General features: G+C 33.0%; 1 protein-coding gene across 3 annotated transcripts in view; it reads left to right on the forward strand.

Annotated features, from left to right (window-relative positions):
* The window catches only part of LOC108759389 (box A-binding factor), a 59,665-nt gene that overhangs the window by 18,077 nt on the left and 19,012 nt on the right, over positions 1-22,576 (forward strand). For all 3 annotated transcript variants that reach the window (XM_018504822.1, XM_018504821.1, XM_018504820.1), the window contains exons 3-4: positions 15,834-16,248; positions 16,694-17,755. In XM_018504822.1, coding sequence (XP_018360324.1) covers positions 15,834-16,248; positions 16,694-17,755 — 1,477 coding nt within the window. The remainder of the gene's footprint in view (positions 1-15,833; positions 16,249-16,693; positions 17,756-22,576) is intronic.

Consider the following 22,576-nt stretch of genomic DNA (forward strand, 5'->3'; position numbering starts at 1 on the left):
CCGACTAGTCGTCGCGTCGGTTTAGGTCTCGTAAACTTATGTGCGTCAAATGCGGAACGGTCCGACTGTCTAGCTATAGAAATCAAGGTTCTCCGTAAAACCCTGTCTGATCCTTTTCTACATTCCTTACATAACTAATTCTTACAGTATTCCTTTTAGTGAGATTTGCAATCTCTATCAAGATACAGGTTGAAATATACGCAGATCTATAATCACTTCTTCTTTTATTCTTAATACAAGAGGTTTTTTAAGTTTAACAGCGCGCATGTATGTAATGATTAATATAGGTAAAAGCAAGGATTATGGAATAGCTTTTTTTAAATTAATATTACTCCGATATAAATGTATATGAAGACTTTAAATTTACACAGAACTCTTGAGGATGTTAGCTACAACATCCAATAAATAAAAATCGCCAAAATTTAAGTTCAACGTCAATATTAACAAAAAAGTCAAAAGTGAGAAAATGGAGGAGTCTAAAAAATGGGATGTAATATGGAATACCGATGAAATTTTGACCATAGTAATAAATAACACAATAAATGAAGTCCAAATTTGTTTATTTATATAAAATGATCAAGAAAAATAGAAAACTGTTCAATTTATATATATATATATATTGTACAATAACACAGAAAATATAATAGCATCATTACGAACGTTATTACGCAAGCACAATAAAGAATAAAATTAAATCTTGAATCATTAAATTATGACGTACAATAAATATTAGCATCTAAAATAAACATTATTCACAAGAAAAAGAATAAAAATGTTATATTTTCAATCATATTGTCATCATATGAAAAATAAAGTCTTTCCGTAGCAATAAACAAGTTTGAAATAGCAATTAATCTACATAATATTGTTCATGTAATATTATTAAAAACGTCCTCTCTGTGCAATATAAGCCTTAAAAAAAACTTACCTTCAGTTTGTGAGAACACTTTTTACAAAAAGTTGCCGGATCTCCTGACGTAACGAAAATGAATAAATGTTAATTGTAGCAAAACGATTGGTCGGACCGAGTTCATTGCTTGTTATGACATGTTTGGTAACAGTTGCAGTAACTTTCAGCGATTACCGCCAAATTGCAATGCTTTGTTTAAAAAATAAGCCACTATTCCATATTAGTAGCCCCTATGCCATAATTCCCAGATTTTACTCTATACTTCCTAGAAATACCTAACATATTTCTAGCTTTAAGACTCACCTATCTCGAAGCGCCATGTTGTGTGATTGTATGATATCAGATTAATTGCTACGTGCAATTAATCTGATATCATACAAGCACACAATAAAGCTGCGCTTTATTATTGTTTTTAGTTATAAATTACCTTTAAAAACATAATAATTTCGTCTAATCCTGTAAAATATGAGGCAAACTAAGACATGCCTCCGATATGTGTCACATAGAAGTGTCAAATAATTCTTGAAATAATAGTGTATTTTTCAGTTTTCAAAAATTATGCATTATTTTAGAAATTGTTTTATTATTTCTAAAACTATGACATATCTTAGTCAAACATATATTTGACAGATTTTAGAATAATAAAATTATTATATTTTAAAGAGAGAACTGAAAAATAAAGCCGTATACATAACAATTAATCTGATGTCATACAATCAATATGGTGCTTCAAGATAGCCGAGCCTTAACTCAACTCGCAACATTAATTTTAAAATAATGACTTTACTAATAAACATCAAACCGATTTTTTTTTACATTTTCCTTTTATTACAAATAATTAAATTTGAAAATTGAGACACTATTGCCACTCCAGTTTTTTAATAACAAAAAATGAGCTGAATCATACAAGTGGATTTGCGATAAATACGTGGCCATAAAATGTGGGATTATCTGTCGGTGGATCCATCCTTCGCGTCGCGGGGTTTATCGAGCATTTTGACGCGGAAGGCACGTCCACAGCAATGGGAAGGACGTTATCCCGGTGATAACACAGACCCTAATTACTGTTTTCGTGCTTTTTCCTGTGTGAAAAGCAGCGAATAGGTAATGCCCACTACGGCCCAACAAGGCGGTTAGACTCGTTTGACCAGAAATGCGTAACGCGCAAAGTACGGACACGTTTGATAAATAAATGCGCCATGATTTCCGGTTGCGATCGTGGGAGTGTCTTCGCGAACTTCCCACGAAGAAGACTCTACTATTATTATTAAATCGTGTCACACTTGTAACATACAAACTTTAGCGTAGAAAAGCTTATAAGAAGTTTAAATTGACGAATTAAATCTTATAATAAGAGAACGATATCTAATCACTATTAAGAAAGATAAAGAAATATATTACATACGCAAAAAGAACTTTAATGATAGCTCGAACTTAAATATTAAGATAAGTAGTGATTAGTACTGACTTTAAGGTATCATCGAAAAATGGATCACGACAATGTGAATATTCTTTTTTCTTCCCTCCCCCTTTCATTTCTCTCATTTTTTCTTCTTTTTTTTAAAAGTAGATTTTGTTATCGCTTTGGGGCAGGAGTCCGGCAGTGAAACCGGATGTCCGCCCACGCAGGATGTGACGTCAGAGCTGCTGGCAAGCCAGCAAGTACCGTAAACCTGCCTGACTGCTTGCAACGCAAATATTTCCTCTCTATGCGTCTCTTTCTCTTACTCCCCTTTGCCTCTGTACTGATTTGTTGTCCCTTTCTATCTACTATGTTCGTTCTTTTATCCTATGACTCGCATATGACCCAATATTTTCAGATCATTTTGAGTAAAATTGTAGAGACAAGAGAATTTTAATTTGTTGAAGTATCTGGTGTTTTAAAATGGAATTAATTATTAATAATTTTTTTTATTATATGTAATAGTTATATAATTATAAATTTAATATAATTATTTAAATATAATGTATTTATATAATATGAATCTTATTTTTACGCATTGTCCTCGTAGCGAGATGGAGTACGTTTAAAATAGGGAAAATATTTGTATAATCCTCATAGAGAATTTTTAAAGATTATCTTTAAAAGGTGTGTTAATCTTCTTTTACTATGAACATAAATATCAGATGTGTGTTACAGAAAGTTTTTCTCTAACAGCAGTCTCTCAAAATGCTCCGGAATTTTCGGTATATATTTGTTTTTTTTGTGTGGACAGGATTTCCATCTTCGTCAAAGATCGTGTCAAAAAACATACACTCTTGGAAAAAATGTGTCGAATTTAATATAAATCGCATGTTCCAAACGGTCCACTTAAATTGGGTTAATTTAACGTAAGATAATGAATATATTAAAAGGTTACACAAATATTGTGTAAGAAAATAAATACAAAAAAATATAATATCGACACAGTTTGTAAACGAAGTATGGAAGCATATTTTTCTAGAGTAAAATTAACATTTATAATATGTTAAATTAACCCACATTTTATTCATTCAGCTTAGCATTTACGTTTTGAAACACTTTATTTTTACGTTATTTGTTTATTTTTATGAAAAATTTAGCATTAAACAAAATTAAGGTAAACAATTAAGAAATTTTATTATTAAAAAGAATCTTTCTCTCTTTCTCTTTATATATATATATATATATATATATATGCTTGTGTGTGTGTGTGTGTGTGTACATGTATATTATATATATATATATTTATACAAGCACACACACGTATAAATGTCGTAGTATATAAATGTAATTATCTTTAAAGCACAATACATTTTTTATAATAGAAACCATTAAGTATTTCCTTGGCAATCATAGTTGATACCCAAAGACGCTCACGAAATCATAAAGTGACGTAAAATAATATCAGACTAGCTAATAAGGGTTTCCCATTTCCAGTTGCGATCTTCAAATTTTGGGATTTTGAAAGTCCCTCGGATCTAATACCCCATTAGACAGTGGTTATGAATATAGTAGGGCACCGCTCGCGACCTACGACCTTCTCATGACTGATTTACTGCTTTCTTTTGACTCCGAAACCGATCCTTTCATCTTTATCACCATCTCGCTCTTCGTTCCTTCTTTCACTCATGTAACATAACCATTTCGTAAATGGAGTTATGTACGACTTACAAAATATCAATAAATTAACCTTTCTCAAGCTCGATAATTTCTATATTCGTAGTAAATTCATGAGATTGAGTTCAATGACTTTTCGTGTCACCTCTGTCGAGAGTTAGAAATTAGTAACTGCGGCACGGCGTATCGTGTTTCAAGGCAACAATTAAGCTCGATCATTTCAATAAGCGGAATGAACATTCCGGGATAAAATTTGTCGTGATTTTTTTCATAACTCTGACTTTGATGTATGTACAACATACTTACATCTATTTTCTTTGATTTTAATTTGATATGTTTGTTTTTTTTTCTTTAATGCCATTTAAATAAAACCTATTAGAACTTATTAGAATACTAAATGCAAAAAGACATAAACACGATTAAAGAGAAACGGAAACATGATGAATAGCATGAAAATGTTTAATGCGGCATGTTTCACAGTCTATAAAAATCTAGAAGCGGCAAGTACTCGAGATATTCATCGCGTGTTTCTGAAAGTTGCGATAACGCGGAATTGGTTGGTACGCTATTAGAAATCTAATATACTCCTAAGCAAGCTGTTAAGTTTTCGTCACTCTCATCGAACATGGCAGATAAACCACTAGCGACCAAAAGCTCGAGTACCTCTAAGTGCGTCAGATTCTTACAGGCGTTACGGAAATATTGCATACTGTGGAAAGAATATTTTAAGATTCGAGGTTCTTTTCACATTGTTCATCAATTCAAAAACACTTACATGAGTTTTACGAAGGAACCTTGATCGAGAAGTTTAAAGAACATAAATCTTTGCTAGATAGCAACTTGATGTTTATCTTTAGATTTGTATGACAATTAAAAGGCATTTTTAATAATAATTACAACTTAACGTGACGATACCATAAGTGATAATAAGCTGCAAACAATTAACATTAAAATGCGCCTCGTTATCGTTAGAGGCAATCTTTGTAAAAGTTAAATAAAACATTTACGTATTAAAAATTTCAGAAATTTACATCAGGGAATTTCTTGGTGCATGTGCATCGCAAAGCGTATTTATACGTTCGTTGATAATTTTTCTCGAAGGATCATTTACGAAATGGCGCCTCTATACATATATATATATATATATATATAAATTGTGTGCGGCAATCCTAGAAAGAAAAAAAGAGGTCAAAAGGTACCGGTGGATACTTAAACGCCCCGTTATGCGTGATCGTGCCCTTCTCGCATTACGCCACGCTGTCTGTGTTTCGTTGTTTCGCGGCTCGTGACGGCTGAAACTTATCACGAGAAGACAACAGAAAGAAACTGTCGACAAATCCCCAAAATGCTACAACGAGTGTCCACATAAAAGATTTAAATGCATTTTTATATTTATAAAACACGGGCTATTATAGATATAAAATTATATAATTATAAAAAAGGCTTTATTATTGCGAAAAAAATTTTGGAAACTCAGAAATGTGTCAAAGTTCAGAACAACTTGCGCGAGGCTTAATTTTAATCAATGTTTCTGTATATCGATATATATTGTTTTATTGAACATACTTTATGTCATACTTTATTTTTATGTATATCCAATATTTTTTTTAATTATTAAGCAAAAATATTGAGACTCAGTACAGATTTCATTTTATAAAATTTTTATGTTCATTCACAAGCCAAGGGAAAGCAAATAGCGTGGGTATGATGGCGCGCGAGGACAATTAAGTAAAAAATGTCCAGCCCATGAGGAAATGGTAAATATTCAGGCTCGTCTCGGTCGACACTCCGTTTCCGGTTTCATTTATGGCATCTTCTCTCTCACCTGGTCGACATTGTTTCTTTCTTTAAGACATCGCTAATAACTTAACCGCTCTACGTCTTTTCCGCACGCCGCTCTCAATATTTACTTGCCTTCCTTCGTCGAAATGTCCTGCACCGGATTGTACATACAAGAGGACTCACGAGTAGAGGACTCACATAGTTCTTTAAGACCATGTCTGTTAGAAACATGAACCAGGTTCATGTTTCTAAACTATACTTAGTCGTCACATTAAAACGCTCAAAACAAGCCATTTTGAGATATGTCGAGATAGACATTATTTTTTTTATATAAATTACGTAACAATTACGTACTCAATCTTTTAAATACAGAACAGTGCAACGCAAAATCTTTATTTCTGTTTAAATATTTGCGTTTGCTTCAAGCTTACGATGTTATTTATTTGTTAACCTATTTGTTAATTATTTTACAGATAAATGATAAAATTGGAACGAATATATACTTTGAATGCATATATATGCATGTGTGTAGGCCATAGCGCAGGCAACACTTAATTTTAGATTGACAATGAGCCGTATGCACCCATAGCATTCAAATTATAAAGAACTAATTTCTTATCGAAAAGAAACAGGATAGTTATCTAGGTATATTTTTTAGAAAAAATTGTGCGCTATCAAATCCTTCTTGAAAATATGATGTATATCTATGATGAAAATGAATTAAAAAGATTTGCTTCAAGAAACCAAACAGCTTCTTTGTAGCAATATGCGGGAACTCGCAAATAAATTTCAGCCATTCGTTATTGGTACTTATTAGACTAAATAGAGCGAGAAGTAGTCTATAAATCAACAGACTCGAAGTTGTTTATAATAAAGGCAAAGATAAAAGAGAGTAGAGTCTTCGAGATAAATAGGGGTTAGTGACCCTTTCCCGACCCGCTCTCACTCATGCTCTTGCAACTGTTACGTATATGTATCTCTCTTTTTCTTCATCTCCCTCGCAAGCTTTCCTCAAACTGAAACGAAACAATTTATCGGTCGTAAACTGTTAATTTTGACTGTGAACGAGTATCTGCTGATCGATATACTAAGATCCGATATGTTACATGAATCTCTTGTCACAAAAACGTATTAGTTGAGATACTCACAATCGGAATAATGTTTTATATTTATGAAATACAAATAGTTTAATAATTACGTTTTAATCAGAAAATTAATCGAGAAAGTATTCAGTTGATTGTGAAAAATAGGGCTATTGTTTTCATAAAACTTAATGCTATTAAACTATTAAGATGGTTGTGAGAAACATTACAATAAAACTGATTTACTTATTGTAAGAATAAATATGATTATTGACGTGCTTTATTAATAAGATATTTTTATGGTAATCTGTATTAGCCTATCTATTTCAAGATAACAGATCTGTATGAGATTTTGTCCCCATATGCAATAAACGATTAATTGTTAAAATAGTAATTTACTTATTCTATAATATGATTGTTTCACTATTACTCGGTGCTTTCCAGATATTTTCGTTTTCATCACTTTTATCGTTTCAGATTTCTTAATTGCACTTGTACCATACTTACGAAAATGTAATTAAATACGATATCACACGTATTCATTATTAGAATAAAATAATCATATTGTATTTTGCACACGGTACTTCCGATGTCAATTACACGCGTACTTTATTATCGTAATATGATGAAAGAATAGCGCGAGAAGAAGCAAAGTTTTTATGATCCGCTTGATATCTGTAAATCTTGTAAATTAATATAACAATCAAAATTTTAATAGAAAGAGCAAAAAAATTAGAACAACTGACGAAACATGTACTTATAAACGCCGTTTAAATACGCAAAAAATTCAAAGTATAATACAAAATACATTTTAAATATTATTTAAAAAATTAACATTTGCATAAATATTGCAATAGAATAATAATTTATAATTACCATCTTCTATCGTTACGTGGAATGAATAAATCGCGTAAGATATGTGCATACTTCGAAAAACAATCAATACAAATTACAGTTTAAAGTGCATATAAGATTGAACTGCGACTGTCAAGCAACTTTTTCATGTGAGAACGGTTAATCCTTTTGACATCAGTAGAAGCACGAGTGGATTTCGGGGAATAGAAAACGAAACGAACATGTTGAGTCTGTCGCAGTTTGCTGATGTTTCCCAGTTGACTTATAACCTTTATAGGTTCTTCGTTTTATTACCCAGTAATTTCGAAACGATACATGATTTAGTGTTTTCAAAAAAAGTTAGAATTTCGTTTAGGTCTTCTTCGTCGCTCATCAAACTTTCTAATCTGAATCGAAATGAGATTATTAGCGATTCACGATTCAATTTTTATTAAAAATATAAAAATTATTAACGTAATTATATAATAAATCATCAATTTGATAACATAAAATATAAGTGTAATATGTATGCAAATATATTTTTTAATATGGTACTTTAATGTCAAATTTTAGTAATGATGATCTTAAAATTAGCATATTGTTAAAATTTCGAGATAATATTAACGCATATCGTATTATTTCTTCGTCGCAAGTGCGTTCAAGCTTGTTAGTGTAAATCTGATGCTTTCTGTGACACAGGTAGTTAACGGCTGACACGTGTGTATTCAGCAGGTTTATTAGTAAAATTTTGTGTTCCACGTTTAACGAGTATTTCGAATTATTAACGAATTTGTCAAACTAATCGAAATTCGATTCTCTATGAAAAGTATAATTAATCATCTGAGGACAGGTATGTTTTTGATGGACTTTTTTATTTTAAGGGCTAGAACTTTTTTGTCAATGTCATGGGGTTGAATGACAAAAAAGATGACGCCACTGTCGAGTCTCTAAAGGGGCTTCCGGTCTTCTACAGATCAATATACGATTCGACAATTTGCGTTTTATTTGTTTTCTTAGAAGCGTTTATACGATTATTTTCAGGACAGATTAATTTTCTTTTAAAGAATATATTTGCTCCTTTATTTCTCAAATGTTTGATAATATTACATTGAAATCGAATTATTGATCAACTGAGGAACTCATTAACTTCTCTCTCTCATCATGGAGATGTTTTAAAAATTAAAAAAACGCAATTTAATTTTTTGTTTAGTTATATTTTATTTGATTTAAATCCATAGTAATTAATCAAAGAAGAAAAGCGAGAGAGAGAGAGAGAGAGAGAGAGAGAGAGAGAGAGAGAGATCAAAGGCCTTTAAGTTAGCATGGTGGAGAATAGAGTGCAATTGTTTCACGTCTTCCTTTTTGTCGTACTGTGCAGTCTTCGAAACTGCAGCGAAATTTCCATTGGCATGATGTCGTCTCTCTTGTCTTATTTTCCACGTCATCGACCATCGTCTTCTTTGTGCGCAGACACTGCTTGATAAAGCTCATTGTTCGTCTGGCAGTTGCTAATTGGGTTAGTCCCATTTTCTTTTCATTTATATATCAATGTCGCAAGATGTCACGAAAATATTATAGAAATTGAACATCGAGACGAACATGAATGATTTGAGAATATTTTTCATATTATAGATGGGATAATTTAATTATCTGTGGTATATTTAACAATTAATCGAATGCATATTTCTAAACTCAGGAGAAAAAGATAGGAACTGTTTAAAAATAGGAACTGTTCAACCTTTATAAGTATCAGAAAAGTTTTGAATGAATTATTGTTTATCATGCAGTGGCGTTAGATTGCTATCAATTCTATTTGATATATTAATATTGATTGAAGTTTTGTATTTTTAAATTTGATTATATACAAAATAATGTTTTACGAGTTTATCGTAAAATCATAGTTTATTTGAATGATAATTTTGACCTCTTTATACTTATTATGATAGAGGATATTATCACATTGTACATTCGATAAAAATGTAAATATAATGACAATAATCGACGCGGTAATGCTAAAATGTCTTAAGTAGTTTCTTCTTTTCTTTTGCACTGTCTGCACGTGCAAGTGTGAGAAACACGTATCGTGGTCGCGTGCCGTCTCGTATCACCTTATCGGCCTTATCACGTTTTATCGGGTTGAGGTAGTAGTTTTGTACTGCTCCGCGTTAAGATACCGAGGTGTCGTTGTGATCACAAAACGTGAATGATTTATCACGATCTATTTGTGGTTTTGCATTGATCAATCACCGTGTTTATACGACGTTTATATAAACATCAATCCTCCTTTATTAAAATTATGTAATTGACATGTATACTTTATGTCTAATGTAAAAATTAAATTACGCACGATGTTTTTTTCCAAAATAGATAAAATAATAAAAAATTTTATTTAATTTACTGTACTTTTTCTTATACATTTTTTATTTTAATTATAATTTTTACAAATAATATTATATAGAGGAAATATTTTATTTTACATTGCTAACATGTACACTAAGAGAGTAAAATAGAAAGTACATTATATGCATTTACATATGATATTTTCTATTTTATTCTCTCTATATATATATACATATATATCTGGATCTCAAAAAACCAATAGAAAACATCAATACGGAAATAAAATGTTTGCGTATTTACATATTTTATGCTGGCATACAGTTATTTTAAGTTTATAAGAGTCCATCCCACTTCTTCATAGAAAATCTCTCACATAAAAAAAATATGTGTGTGTCTTACCTTTTTTCGAAAATATTCAAGTAAAAACTTTTTTTAGAAAATTAAACAAAAAGGAAAAGACTATGAAAATTTATAATGTAAATATTAATAAAGCTTTAAAACTCTTGTATCATTTAAATTATAATGCTTTTGATGATATAACAAATTTTACAATCAATTAGCTGTCATAAAAAATTTAATAAACTAAATTTATCGTTTCTTTACTTTTAAATCATTTAATTGTATACTTGATATATAGATATTCTATAAGAGCCAAAAATTGACACAAAATTGCCAATGATACGAGTAAACGTAACATTAAGCAGATTAGCTCTATCTTGGGCCACGGGATGAATGAGTTACGTATGATTATACAGCGATTACATTATCTTCTATTTCTACTGCCAGCAGTTATCATAAGCGTGCGTAGTACGACGAGCGGAGTACACACCGCGATTGCGGGCTTTCTATCGCCTTTTAAGAGTCACATAGTTATATCCTAATCCGCTACACTAGCAGTCACACTCGAAAAAAGGATGATTTTGTTGAAATATCTAAAAATTTAAGCTAGATACAGATCTTTGTTAGGTTCATCAAAATAATTATGTAGAATATTCATTCTGGTTGCTAAAATGTCAAAATTTTTTTGCAGTATTATTCACTATTTTTGAAATTTCTACGTAATTATTTTGATGGTCCAACAAAATTATTTTTAAATCTGTATTTAGCTATATTTGTAGATACTTGAACAAAACCATCCTTTTCGTGCAATCGTTAGTGCAGCTTCAGCGATAGACACTGTGACTTACTGCGATGGCGAATACAGCAAAGTAAGCAGTTTCAAATATGACGATTCGTCTTTGATTCATTGCGAATAAAATCATTCAAGTAAAAGAGAGACAAGAATTATTTTTAAAAATAAATTTCACACAATAATATTGTTATTAAAGATAATATTATACAGGATGTTTAGCCCCATTTTAAGATATTTTGGATTTTTAATTTTACAAAAAAATTATTATTTAATACATATTAATTATTTAATATATAACAAGTTGATCGTCATGCGATGATACATACATTTCTCTTTATCACTTTTTTATACGTGCCTTTTCGAATAAACGCAGGTGACTCAATCACTGTGAATCATTTTTTGCATTCTTTGCGTGCATATATGTCGATTGTAGATTATAAATTATAGTTTTACGAACGATGTGCCGAGAATATGTCACCCTCGTGGACGATGTACGCAAAAACACCTGGCCTTTTTCTTCTTATCGGAAATAGACAGAACGCACCCATACCTATCCAACGACCACTTTGCCTTACTTCATCTTACCTATTCACAATGCATTCCCTGTTCTTCCAACGCCTTGTAGAAACATCTTAATTTTGTCTTGTGCAATTTTAATATGAGTAAGAAGGAAATTAACACACACACACACACACACACACACACACACACAAAATTATAAAATATATATAAATGATTTCTCTATTTATATATATGGTATTGTTCTTAAATCTTTATCTTGTTCTTTCTTTTTTTTCTTCAATAGTAAGATAAAATGTGAGTATCCACCCCACATATTTCCATTATAATTCTTATTCGAACAAATCATTTATTTAAATTTATCGTATTATAAATTACGAGTTTTGTAAAATAGAAAGTTAAGAAGAAGGGAAATAAAAAGAGAAAGATCAGGACTCGAAAGATAGAGATAAAGAGGCTATTCAATCTTTGAAAATCTCGTCGTAAATCGCATCGATATGTATATATATATATATATATATATATTATATACGTATCATGTTCGTTCATATTGCGGATAACAGAGACTGTTTTTGTGGGGGTCTGAAAGATAAGAGCAACCTTTGGCCTCGATGTACAAAACCTCTTCCGCTCATCCAATGATTCTGAAACTCGCTACCGTTCAGGAAAGTGGTACTATTAATTCTCGCGTATATCTCGAAGGATAATAAACGCTCTATTATATCTATTCTCATGCTATTAATAATTTCAAAAGCTACACACTTGCGCGTTCTTTGCATTTTCGCAGTTAACAATTCGAAAAATACAGATCTATTCCAAATAAACGCAAAAAAGTGGGATAGAGCAATAATTAATATTAAAAATAAATGGATCTTATAAAATATTAATATAAAGAGTAATCTACGGAATATTTCTATTTTTATGATATCTGGAAGTTGAAAAACTTATAAAAAGATGTACGCACAAGAAAAAGAGAACAAAATATATTAATTATGAAACTAAAAGTAATGTATTAATTTGATATAAAATAAAACGATATTTGAATAATATTACTTATAAAGTTGATTTTTCATAAAAAGCGTGCATTTTTTTGTCGTCCGTGTCGATCATTTGTATTGTAGCAACGAAAAAGGTCTTCGCTGCGCAACCATATAATGTCCATACATATGTATATTTTTTTCATTGAATGATTAATCGGGGTTGCAGTTCTGCATCTCCTCGTTGTAGATAATACGACAGAGGCGGCTAATTTCTTTCCATCGATTTTTTTAAAGTCTTTTATTCAAAGTTCTTACAAAATTCTTATATTTACGTAGTTATTTTGTTGCGTCATTACAGCATATATTTTATTTTGCATTCTTGTTGAATAAAATTTGTATTTATTAAAGCGTGAGAATAACTATTACTAATTAATTAATTATTAATTGATATGAATGAAATAAGATTATTTGAATAAAATAAAATTTTGAATTACTTCTTAAAGGAATAATTTGTTTTTTTCTTAGAAAAAATATTTTGTCTCTTTAAAGTAATTGTACGTAAAATACGTAGATTTGTGTACTAAAGAAAGGGGAATAATGTGAAACTGAATTTAAAATTTATTAAAAAACGTTAAATTAATTAAATACAATTTTCATAATCGCATGTTATTTTTTGATTGATGTTAAAAGAGTAATCTTTGGCGGGCAGTATTATCGGCAACGCGTCAGACTACCTTGTACGTACATTTTATTTACATTATTTCAGAGGTTGGTCAAAGCGAACTGTACTTGGACCTTTTGTGCAAAAATATGTTTTTTAATAGGATTCGCCGAGCGGCAGCGATAATCCAATGAGCCTGACCTCTCCAATTCGATTAGGTAATGTCAATAAGGTCGGTTCAATGTTAAACGGTCGATATACCGCCTTCAGGGATGATGTAGGGTATTATTACGGTAGCTTTAATAAGATCGCTAAATCGAATTCATGCATTCCTCGAGCGAAAGATACTTTATCACTCGAATTCATATAAAGATAACGTGTGTATGTATATGTAAAATTCTTCAGATTATATATTAATATTTAAACTAATTTATATATATATATAAATTATTAATACATACTTCACATAATATGAAAACTATGTCAGAAAAAGTGAATACAGATGTTATACAGATGAAAAAATTACGACTTTACATGTGTTGCGATTTACTAATTATTTTTAATTTTAATTATTTTTCGGACGAAAAATAATAAGCCTCAGATAAAACAAAGTTATAAGAATTTTCATGTTGCGCCAAATACTTGTCAGATTCATGTGATAATGTGTAGTTTGGGCAGTTTTAAACGAAACTTTCTTGCTTTTTATTTTTTAATATAGAAATATAAATATCAGTCATAGATGCGCAATGATATCTGAACTTTGTCGGATGAACAAAGTCACGAGCTAGATCGATTTTACGAGACGCACGTGACATTCCTGAGGTTTTCCCTCGTGCGTCGCACGTTCATGCGACCGATTACTCAGCGGCCGCGTGGACAATCGAGTTACGCATCAAATCGTCACGATCGACCCATATTACATCGTTCGAGGTCAGACAATGGTCTATTAAAGAGCGCAAGAGCGTACATACAATATACCGCATTTCGTTTTAATTATTTGTTGCATGTAAAGAACTTCCGAGAATTGACACATTATAAGATTTAAGTAAATAAATATTTAAGATTAGAATTGCTACATATGTGCTGGTTGGTCCTAACATGATATGTGAACCCCTCGTCGATTAAAAATAAAATTTTTATCGTCCCAAGAGAGAGAACAGCTCGGGAAATCATTCTTCTCGTTTCTTTACTCTTATTAGCCTCGTTTTTCTTTCCTCCTCTATCACTCTCTCATTCTCGCTTCTTTTTACTTGCACGCAGTGTCCATCCGTGCGTGAGTGCGTGTGCCACTACTAACGACGCGTAGAGATAAGAGCACGTGGTTATTTTTGTAACGCACCGGCTAGCAACAGTTTCTCGGTGTCATCACGTGGTGTGGTATACCCTACGCCTCTGTCGAATCTCAATCGATTTCAACACTCCTGCGGTTTTTATTGCGTGGTTATGCGATCGTGGTTACTAACGTTATAAAGTAGAACGGGCGTGCAACCGAAATAATCCATTCATTTCAGCTGGTCAGTTAAACTAACGAATTTTTGTTTTACATGTTACATGAATTTATAATTAATATTTTACAAATTTACTAAGTATCATATAACCGGGACTTTAATTTTAATTCAAGAAAGTTTTCGATTAATTTAATAGGTAGAAATAGATTTTTTAAGAAAAATATATTATTGAGAAAAATATATTTTATCTTCGTCAGTTTTTCATATCTCTCTCTCTCTCTCAATATTATTTTTTTCACAAAAAAGAGCCGTGATAATAAATTAGACATATAGGATCATAATTATGCGCTGAGAAATAAAAGAGAACAGAAATGTATTTCTTTTGGAGAAGATTTCGTAATGCTAGATAATGCGATACCAATAAATACGTTTTTTTAAAACGCACTGTTTGTCGTTTGTCTTTTACACATGAAGAAATATGCGTTTGTATGCTATATGTACACGCAAATGTATATGGGAATCAGTCTACGTTTCGGAACTTTGTGAAATGATTATGCAACTTGTTGTCATACATAATTTTTTAAAATAAAATATAAAGTGGCAACGATATAATCTTCATAACATTTTGAGATATCCTTAATAGAATGCTTGCAAAAGTTTGTGGCAATTAAATGTGAAATGTTAATATCCTGTATTCGTGATAATTTACCTATGTAATTTATATAAATTTAAGATAAAAAATAGTACCAAAATCCTCATTGTTGATAATTTCAATAACTCCAGGTTTCCACCGAGGGTTAGAGTTGGGTCGGAGTGTGAGAATTGACTAGTCACAGTCGAGTACTCCCCTATTAATCGAATGAGAGAGGAATGCTCGATTGTAATTGATCAGTTCTTGCACTTTGACCCAACTCTAACCCTCGCTCGGTGGAAACTTAGTCAATGTTATTTAGGATTTTTTGAAAAGTACAGACTTTTACACGTGCTTAGCTGGGATTTTTCAGATATAAATATATTCGTAATCTATCGGATAAGATATCGAATAATTTATTTGACGGTTATGTAGTCTTGATCGGATATGTCGGGGCCACGGAACCAGCGTCGCAGTCCACTAGGGAGGCAATTGTTAAGCAGGAGGAGGGGGACAAAGCAGTGGTGGCTACGGCGATAAAGAGCGAGGACGTCATCGGACACGAAGTCGGCCAGCAGCAGGAGCAACACCAGCAGCAACAACATCAGCAACAGCTGGCATTTGTGGCGACTGAGGAGACTGAAGAGGAGGACAGCGGTGTGGGCGTGCTGGAGGCGGGACAGCCGGAAATGGAAAATGGCGCCATGGTTGAGCCAACCGGTGCCGAAGCAGTCGCTATTGCGGTCTCCGCCGTCGCCGCTGTTACCGACGATCATGCCAATGAGGATCCCAATACTGCTTATACCTTTCATGAGCTCGACTATCATCCTACACACATTATTCATGAAAGGTGAGTGAGTTAGGGTAAATATCCTGATCAAAACAATACGTTTTGTAAACGTAAAAACGATGTCATTTAATTACCGAGTTTTGCATTCCTTTATAATTATGTTTCGGAACATTTTCGGATAGAACTGTTTACAGTTTGTGTGAAGTTTGTTTTTCTTTCCTTTATACTTTTCTAAATTTATTCTGGAATAATATTTTTATTATTATGATTCCCAATGATATTGAAACGATATGAAAAATGCTTAGAAAGGTATTTTCAATATTATAAGAATAACATTATCATTTAACAATTAAATTACCATTAATCGAATCTCTACAAGAGATATTACCTGCACATACATTCAAATGTATCGATAGATGAAAACTATTAATCAAAGTTATTGAATTTTATATTTGTCCGTTAGTTGATAAAGAAAGTCTTTTCTATTTGTTTTTAACCCCGAAAGTTTCGGGGGCGGTGATATGAGGGAGGAGCAGCAGCCGCAGCAACAGGTTTCACAGTCGCCCCACCAACCACATCATCAACAACAGCACGACGCACACCACCATCATCGTCAACAGCAGCAGCAGCAGCCGTCGCAACACCATCACCAACAGGCGCAACAGTATGTTCAGCTTGGGGCGAGAGAGGTCCCGGTTCCCGAGGGAGGGGATAACCGGCACCCGACGGAGGCCTCCATCGCGCCGGAGGGACGCCGTGCCGGCAGTCACATGCCTCACTCCACGATGCATCGTTACGGAACCGAGACCCTCTCACCAACCACAACGGACCATCATCACCATCAACAACAGCAGCAGCAGCAGCAGCAGCAGCAGCAGCAGCAGCATCATCATCATCATCATCATCATCATCATCATTTATCCGAGGTGCATCAGCATACCGCTCTATCATCCGTCGCTCACCGTCATCTAGAGGATCCGCAGCAACATCATCAAGAAACTGACGAGGACGTGGATCGAGGGGTGAGCAGCATCACCGCGGCCATGAGAGGTGCACGGGGTGATTATTTAGGTGTACTCTTCCCGAATCTCACTTCGTCAAATACTACGTCTAGTAATGGTGGCAGCAATCATCATCATCATCATACGTCGCACCACTTGGAGGATGTACTGTCCGAGGAACCTTATCTGCAACATCAAATTCGCACTGGCGGAGCTCCCCCGACTGGCGGTGCTTCTCCATCAGTGAGGACCGTCGGTGGCTCTCCGACCTCCAGCCATAGTCCGCACGATGATCAGGGTCTCTCATCGCCACATCGTCAAGCCCAGGAGACCGGTTACAGTCCCACTGATCAGGGCAGATTGCAATCTTTTACGCATCTTACGGCTATGCAACCACCGCCGTCGGTGCAAACCAATCACGGATTGCAGGAAGCCGAGCGCGTATCCGATCAGCTGTACATTGACTCGATCTACACGCATCACGCCGCTGGTACTCCTCATCACCATCAGGACCAACACGATCAAGGCCCCTCCGCGCCGCATTCGCCCAGTGGTCCGCTCTCCAGGTTAGTAATCGTTATCGTTATCATTATCGGTGCACCGCACGGACGAATGTGTTTCATGTGAATTCACTTTAAATCTGTCCAGTTCCCGTTATTGCCGAAGCTATATTTCTTTTCTCGTCTTTAGAATACATTCTTGTTTCTTAAGGGTGAAATTGTTTTAGTGCTGAGAATAGAATAAATCAGTGAATAAACTTAGTGCTGAACGCGAAATATTTTCGACGTGTCTTTCAAAGCGGCGTAGAGATGTGCTATTGTTTTTACGCTTTATTGTTAGAAGATCGGTTTAAAAAATCAATCGCGATGTAATGTTAATTATTATATTTGTACATTATTATATTTGTATCGTTCGTTGACACCATTGCAATGTGTCCCCCCCCCCCCCATTGTTCACTCCAAGTTCATCGTTTACCGAAAATTCATTCAGTTACTACCTGTGAGATATAAAATGCAATACGATACGTGCTTTGTATACAAAACAAGATTAAAATTAAAATTATAATATTTGATTCACAGTCAGGAAAACGAAAATAATCTTGGCTTTATGCCGGATGTTTTAAAACCGTGATTTATTTTAATAAGGGAATAAGGATCAAGTTGAGCATTAATAAATTGAACCAGTTAGCTTATAATGCTCGGTGTGTACATCAACGATATAAAAATGTTTATGTTAAAACATAATCTTTATCGAAAGTGCGGTATGATCAAACGTTATCCAAGACGTATACCCAGACTGTTGCATCCATGCAAACGTACGGTCCTTTCCTGTGCGCAAAAATATTTACTCGCAAGCTTTAAGAGCTATTCCGCTTCACGCAGGTTTGTGTGCGTAGGCGATACTTAATATACAGCCCGAAACAAAGCGCAACCGTCGGAAGACTGCCTGACCCTATGCTAACAACCATATGAAAGCGAAGATTGTCCCCACCCTCATTGATGTGTTTGTTGATTTATCTCGGGCACGAGCCTATGAATTTAAGTACTAAAGATCCTAAAGTCGTCTCTTTTCATCATGATTCTCTTCCTCTCTCTCTCTCTCTCTCTCTCTCTCTCTCGATATTCTCAATTTTCCTCAGTCTTTGATCATCTACTATAGTTGTTTCAGTTTTAGCAATTAGTCCATATTTTAGTATTTTTCTCTTTCTTTTTATGACAATAATTAATACAAAGATAAAACTATAAGATGCTGGCATTTAAATAATAATAATAATAATGCCGTCAGATTAATGGTAATTGAATTAAATAACGAATGAGGGATAATTTTTTTACTCGGATTTCGCGCGACTTTTGCTCTTAGCGCTTTTCTCTTCATATTCGATGCTTGCTGACGATAAGGGTTCATTCACCGATCGAAATGATCCACGCATTGGATCGTATTGTTTGCTACCCTCCGATTCTGGGAAGGAAACGAGACAGATTGCTCGCATCGCAAGACTCGCATCAAAGGCATCATGCGTCATGTCCATGATTCTATGTTGATTCATTTGATCGGCGCGCATTTGTGCGCACAATAACTGTTGAATTTATCTTTATTACGTGACAATAAATGGGAATGTATAAAGGAAGAATCGCACCTTTGGCAAATAAGAATTCGCGATTCAATAAAAATTCACAAAAAAGAACAAATTATTTTTGAGGAAGATGTTATTAATTAACTGCAATGAATACGATTAATAATTTTCCTCGATACGTCAGTTGTAATGCTGCAATTTTATTTTATCCGTTATTTTGTCCATCAATATAACTGGTCTTATCCCATATGCCGGATCTGCATCTGATAAGATGCATTTTATTGACTGATGAATGCAATTTACTGATAGATTCCCATTGATTGTTACCTCGAAATTCTATGAAAAAAGAGCAATCGGATAATCACGCTTACTTTTATCGTTTATGTCGAATGTAATCTAGAAAAAATATAGAATGAGAGAGAGAGAGAGGGGGGAGGTGAGGAAAAGAGAAAAAAAAATTTTGTATTTCTTAATTCACGCACTGTACACGTGCACGGGTCGCGACCTTTTAAATTTGATAGCAAAAGTTCGAGTGCAGATCGCGATCCGTTTTTCTTTTGTTTGTTGCTTTTTTTTGGATGACGTAGAGATTGCGCCAATGCAAAGAAATTGTTCTGTTATGTAATCATCTGATTGTTACGTAAATTTGTTTCAATTATATTTTTTTTTTGCACATAAAAATTATTTAATAGATTATCAAAAGAAGTGATATCAGATAATGCTAATCTTGACTATCATAATTGTTATTGTCTAAAATATCTTATAAGTATATGATACTAGCAGCAATCTTAAAATATAAAATGAAATAGAGAATTAGTTACTTTATGATATATATAACGAGTTCATTAGTTAATATAATAAACATAAAAAATAACATAATGATGTATGGATATAATGAGAAAATAATTAAAATTTCCTCTTTCTATCTTTTTCTCTTTCTCACACTTCAATTATAACAATATTTCATACGTATAATTTGAGTAATTAAAAAATCTATAAACATGTATATATATATATATAAATCGTAATCATTGATGATGGTGTAAAATTTGTGAATCTCTCTCTCATTTGAGAAAGCTTACAGTTCATAAATACATCCACACTGCGAATGAACAAAACCCTTCGTACAAGAACAAACTCGAATCATTTAATGATTCGAGAATACCTTTCTATTTTCTGTTATGAATTCTCGGCGTATTTATATTTTGTAACATCATTTATATATTTTTTTTCTAAATTTTTGAATTGTGATATCATATAAAACTTTATTTTTTTAGAACGTATATTTAATAGTTTTGTAAAAAAAATTGTATATAATATAAAATTAAAAGTTTCAATAAATGTTAAATATTTTACGCTTTTTTATAACTACTACAATTTTTCTATTTAAAATAATTATATATATATATTTCGTTTGTATATTACACGATTTCAACATTTGTTTTTCTCCACCACGAGCGGTGGTAGTCTTTCGATGCGAGTTTGCCGGCGGAAGTGACACGTAGTAGATTTCACTTTACACGTAGTATCTTGACAAGCACTAATTTGCCATTCAAAATAATTATCTTCGTCTAATCGTAACATTTATTGTAAAACTCTAAATACCTAGCGCGTTGTTATTCAGGTATTGGCAAAAACGAGAAAATAGTAACGATTTTTCGACGAAAAAAGTGACAAAAATAATCTTTGAGGTATTAAAATAATAATCAAATTTTTTATAAAATTTTCAAAGTAGTTAAGACTACTTAAATAAAAAAAATAACATTTATATTCTTATTTTGGTTTATCTTTGGATAGTCTAACATATAGCATAGCAATGTATTATTATATAGATGTTCTTGATAAAGAAAAAAGATAAACACATTCATCAGATGATGAAAAAATAGATAAAAATTTATAAATGCAAAGCAAAACCTATTCTTTAAATGTGCAACAAGTATTTGTAATCGTCAAAAGTCATATTGTCTTTTAGTTTCACATCTATCTGAAACTTAAAAACGATAAATTTAACAGTAACGAGTACCTATGGGCTAGTACCTAAATATCAACAATGAGTGAATAGCAATTGTTATCAGATATGAGAGAACAAAAATACGAATAGAGAGCGCTTATGTTTTACAAATCTTATGTCAGAGCTCAAGAAAAACAGATAGCTATAGTGATTCATTTTGGGCGGTAAAAACTAGTTTTTGGTGATTTCAAAAAAAGGAACAAAAAAGTAACAAAAACTTGTATGAATTATCCATATAATATTTCAGTATATGTTATTCAAATCGAAATTATGCAAATAGTCCGAATCTTAATATTTCAATACTGAAATTCGTTAATTTTGAGAGAGAGAGAGAGAGAGAGAGAGAGAGAACTGTTAGATAAAAAAAAATGTTGCGTCGTTTGGTCTATGCTCGCGACGGCAGTCTCTCGAGACAGGACGAAAGTAAGTATTCTCCACGAGGCGTAATCGGCGGAGAACGTCAAACAGTGGGGCGTCTTAAGTGGTCGATAACGATGGTGGGGATCTCTCGTGACAGACTCAGTCAGAGAAGGCAAAGTTGGGGTGCACTGCGAAATGTGATCGCGCCGGTGATATCTGGAGGAGGGGAAAATATGTAGAAAATAACAAGTGGGGATAATTGTCCGTCATCGCAGGAGGGTCTCTTCGAGTGGGGAAGGGATTGCAGAAGGGGAAATCCTGACCACCTTCGAGGTCCTCCAACTCCATTCGGCTCGACGTTTTGTGCACTCTGTTAGATTATATTCCGCTCAGTTCTTGTCTGCCCGGTGACAGATACGGGACGCTCTCTGGCTCTTTTCTTTTTTTTTTGGCACTGTTTTTGTCTTTGCCTTCTTTACTTCGTAAGATAAAACAAAAACGAACATAAACGGAGGAAGAGGAGAAGATATCGAAGCTTATCACCCAGTTACGCCCGCTAAGATGCAGTGAGTCTTTTTCTAATGAAAAACTTATTTTATGAATGGTGTGATTTTCTGGAATGATGCTTTGTGGATGTTGTTTATTTTTATCATAATGTGTAATTAATTACATAAAAATCGTATATATTATGCAGGATTTTGATAAAATTTGAAGATTATATAGAAGTTATGTGAATTATAATATGTGAAAGAACCGATAATAATTATACAAATATATGGCTATGTATTAAGAAAATAATTGCAAATAATGAATAATTACAATTATATATGTATATATCATACTTGCGTAGAACCAATGCAAAAGTCGATACAAACTTTTAGAGTTCTTCTAATAAATCGATAACGCCGTGTGACAAAATTATTCATTTATTATACTCATTAG

Source organism: Trachymyrmex cornetzi, unplaced genomic scaffold (assembly GCF_001594075.2).
Source record: "Trachymyrmex cornetzi isolate Tcor2-1 unplaced genomic scaffold, Tcor1.1 scaffold182, whole genome shotgun sequence".
Classification (NCBI taxonomy): Eukaryota; Metazoa; Arthropoda; class Insecta; order Hymenoptera; family Formicidae; genus Trachymyrmex; species Trachymyrmex cornetzi.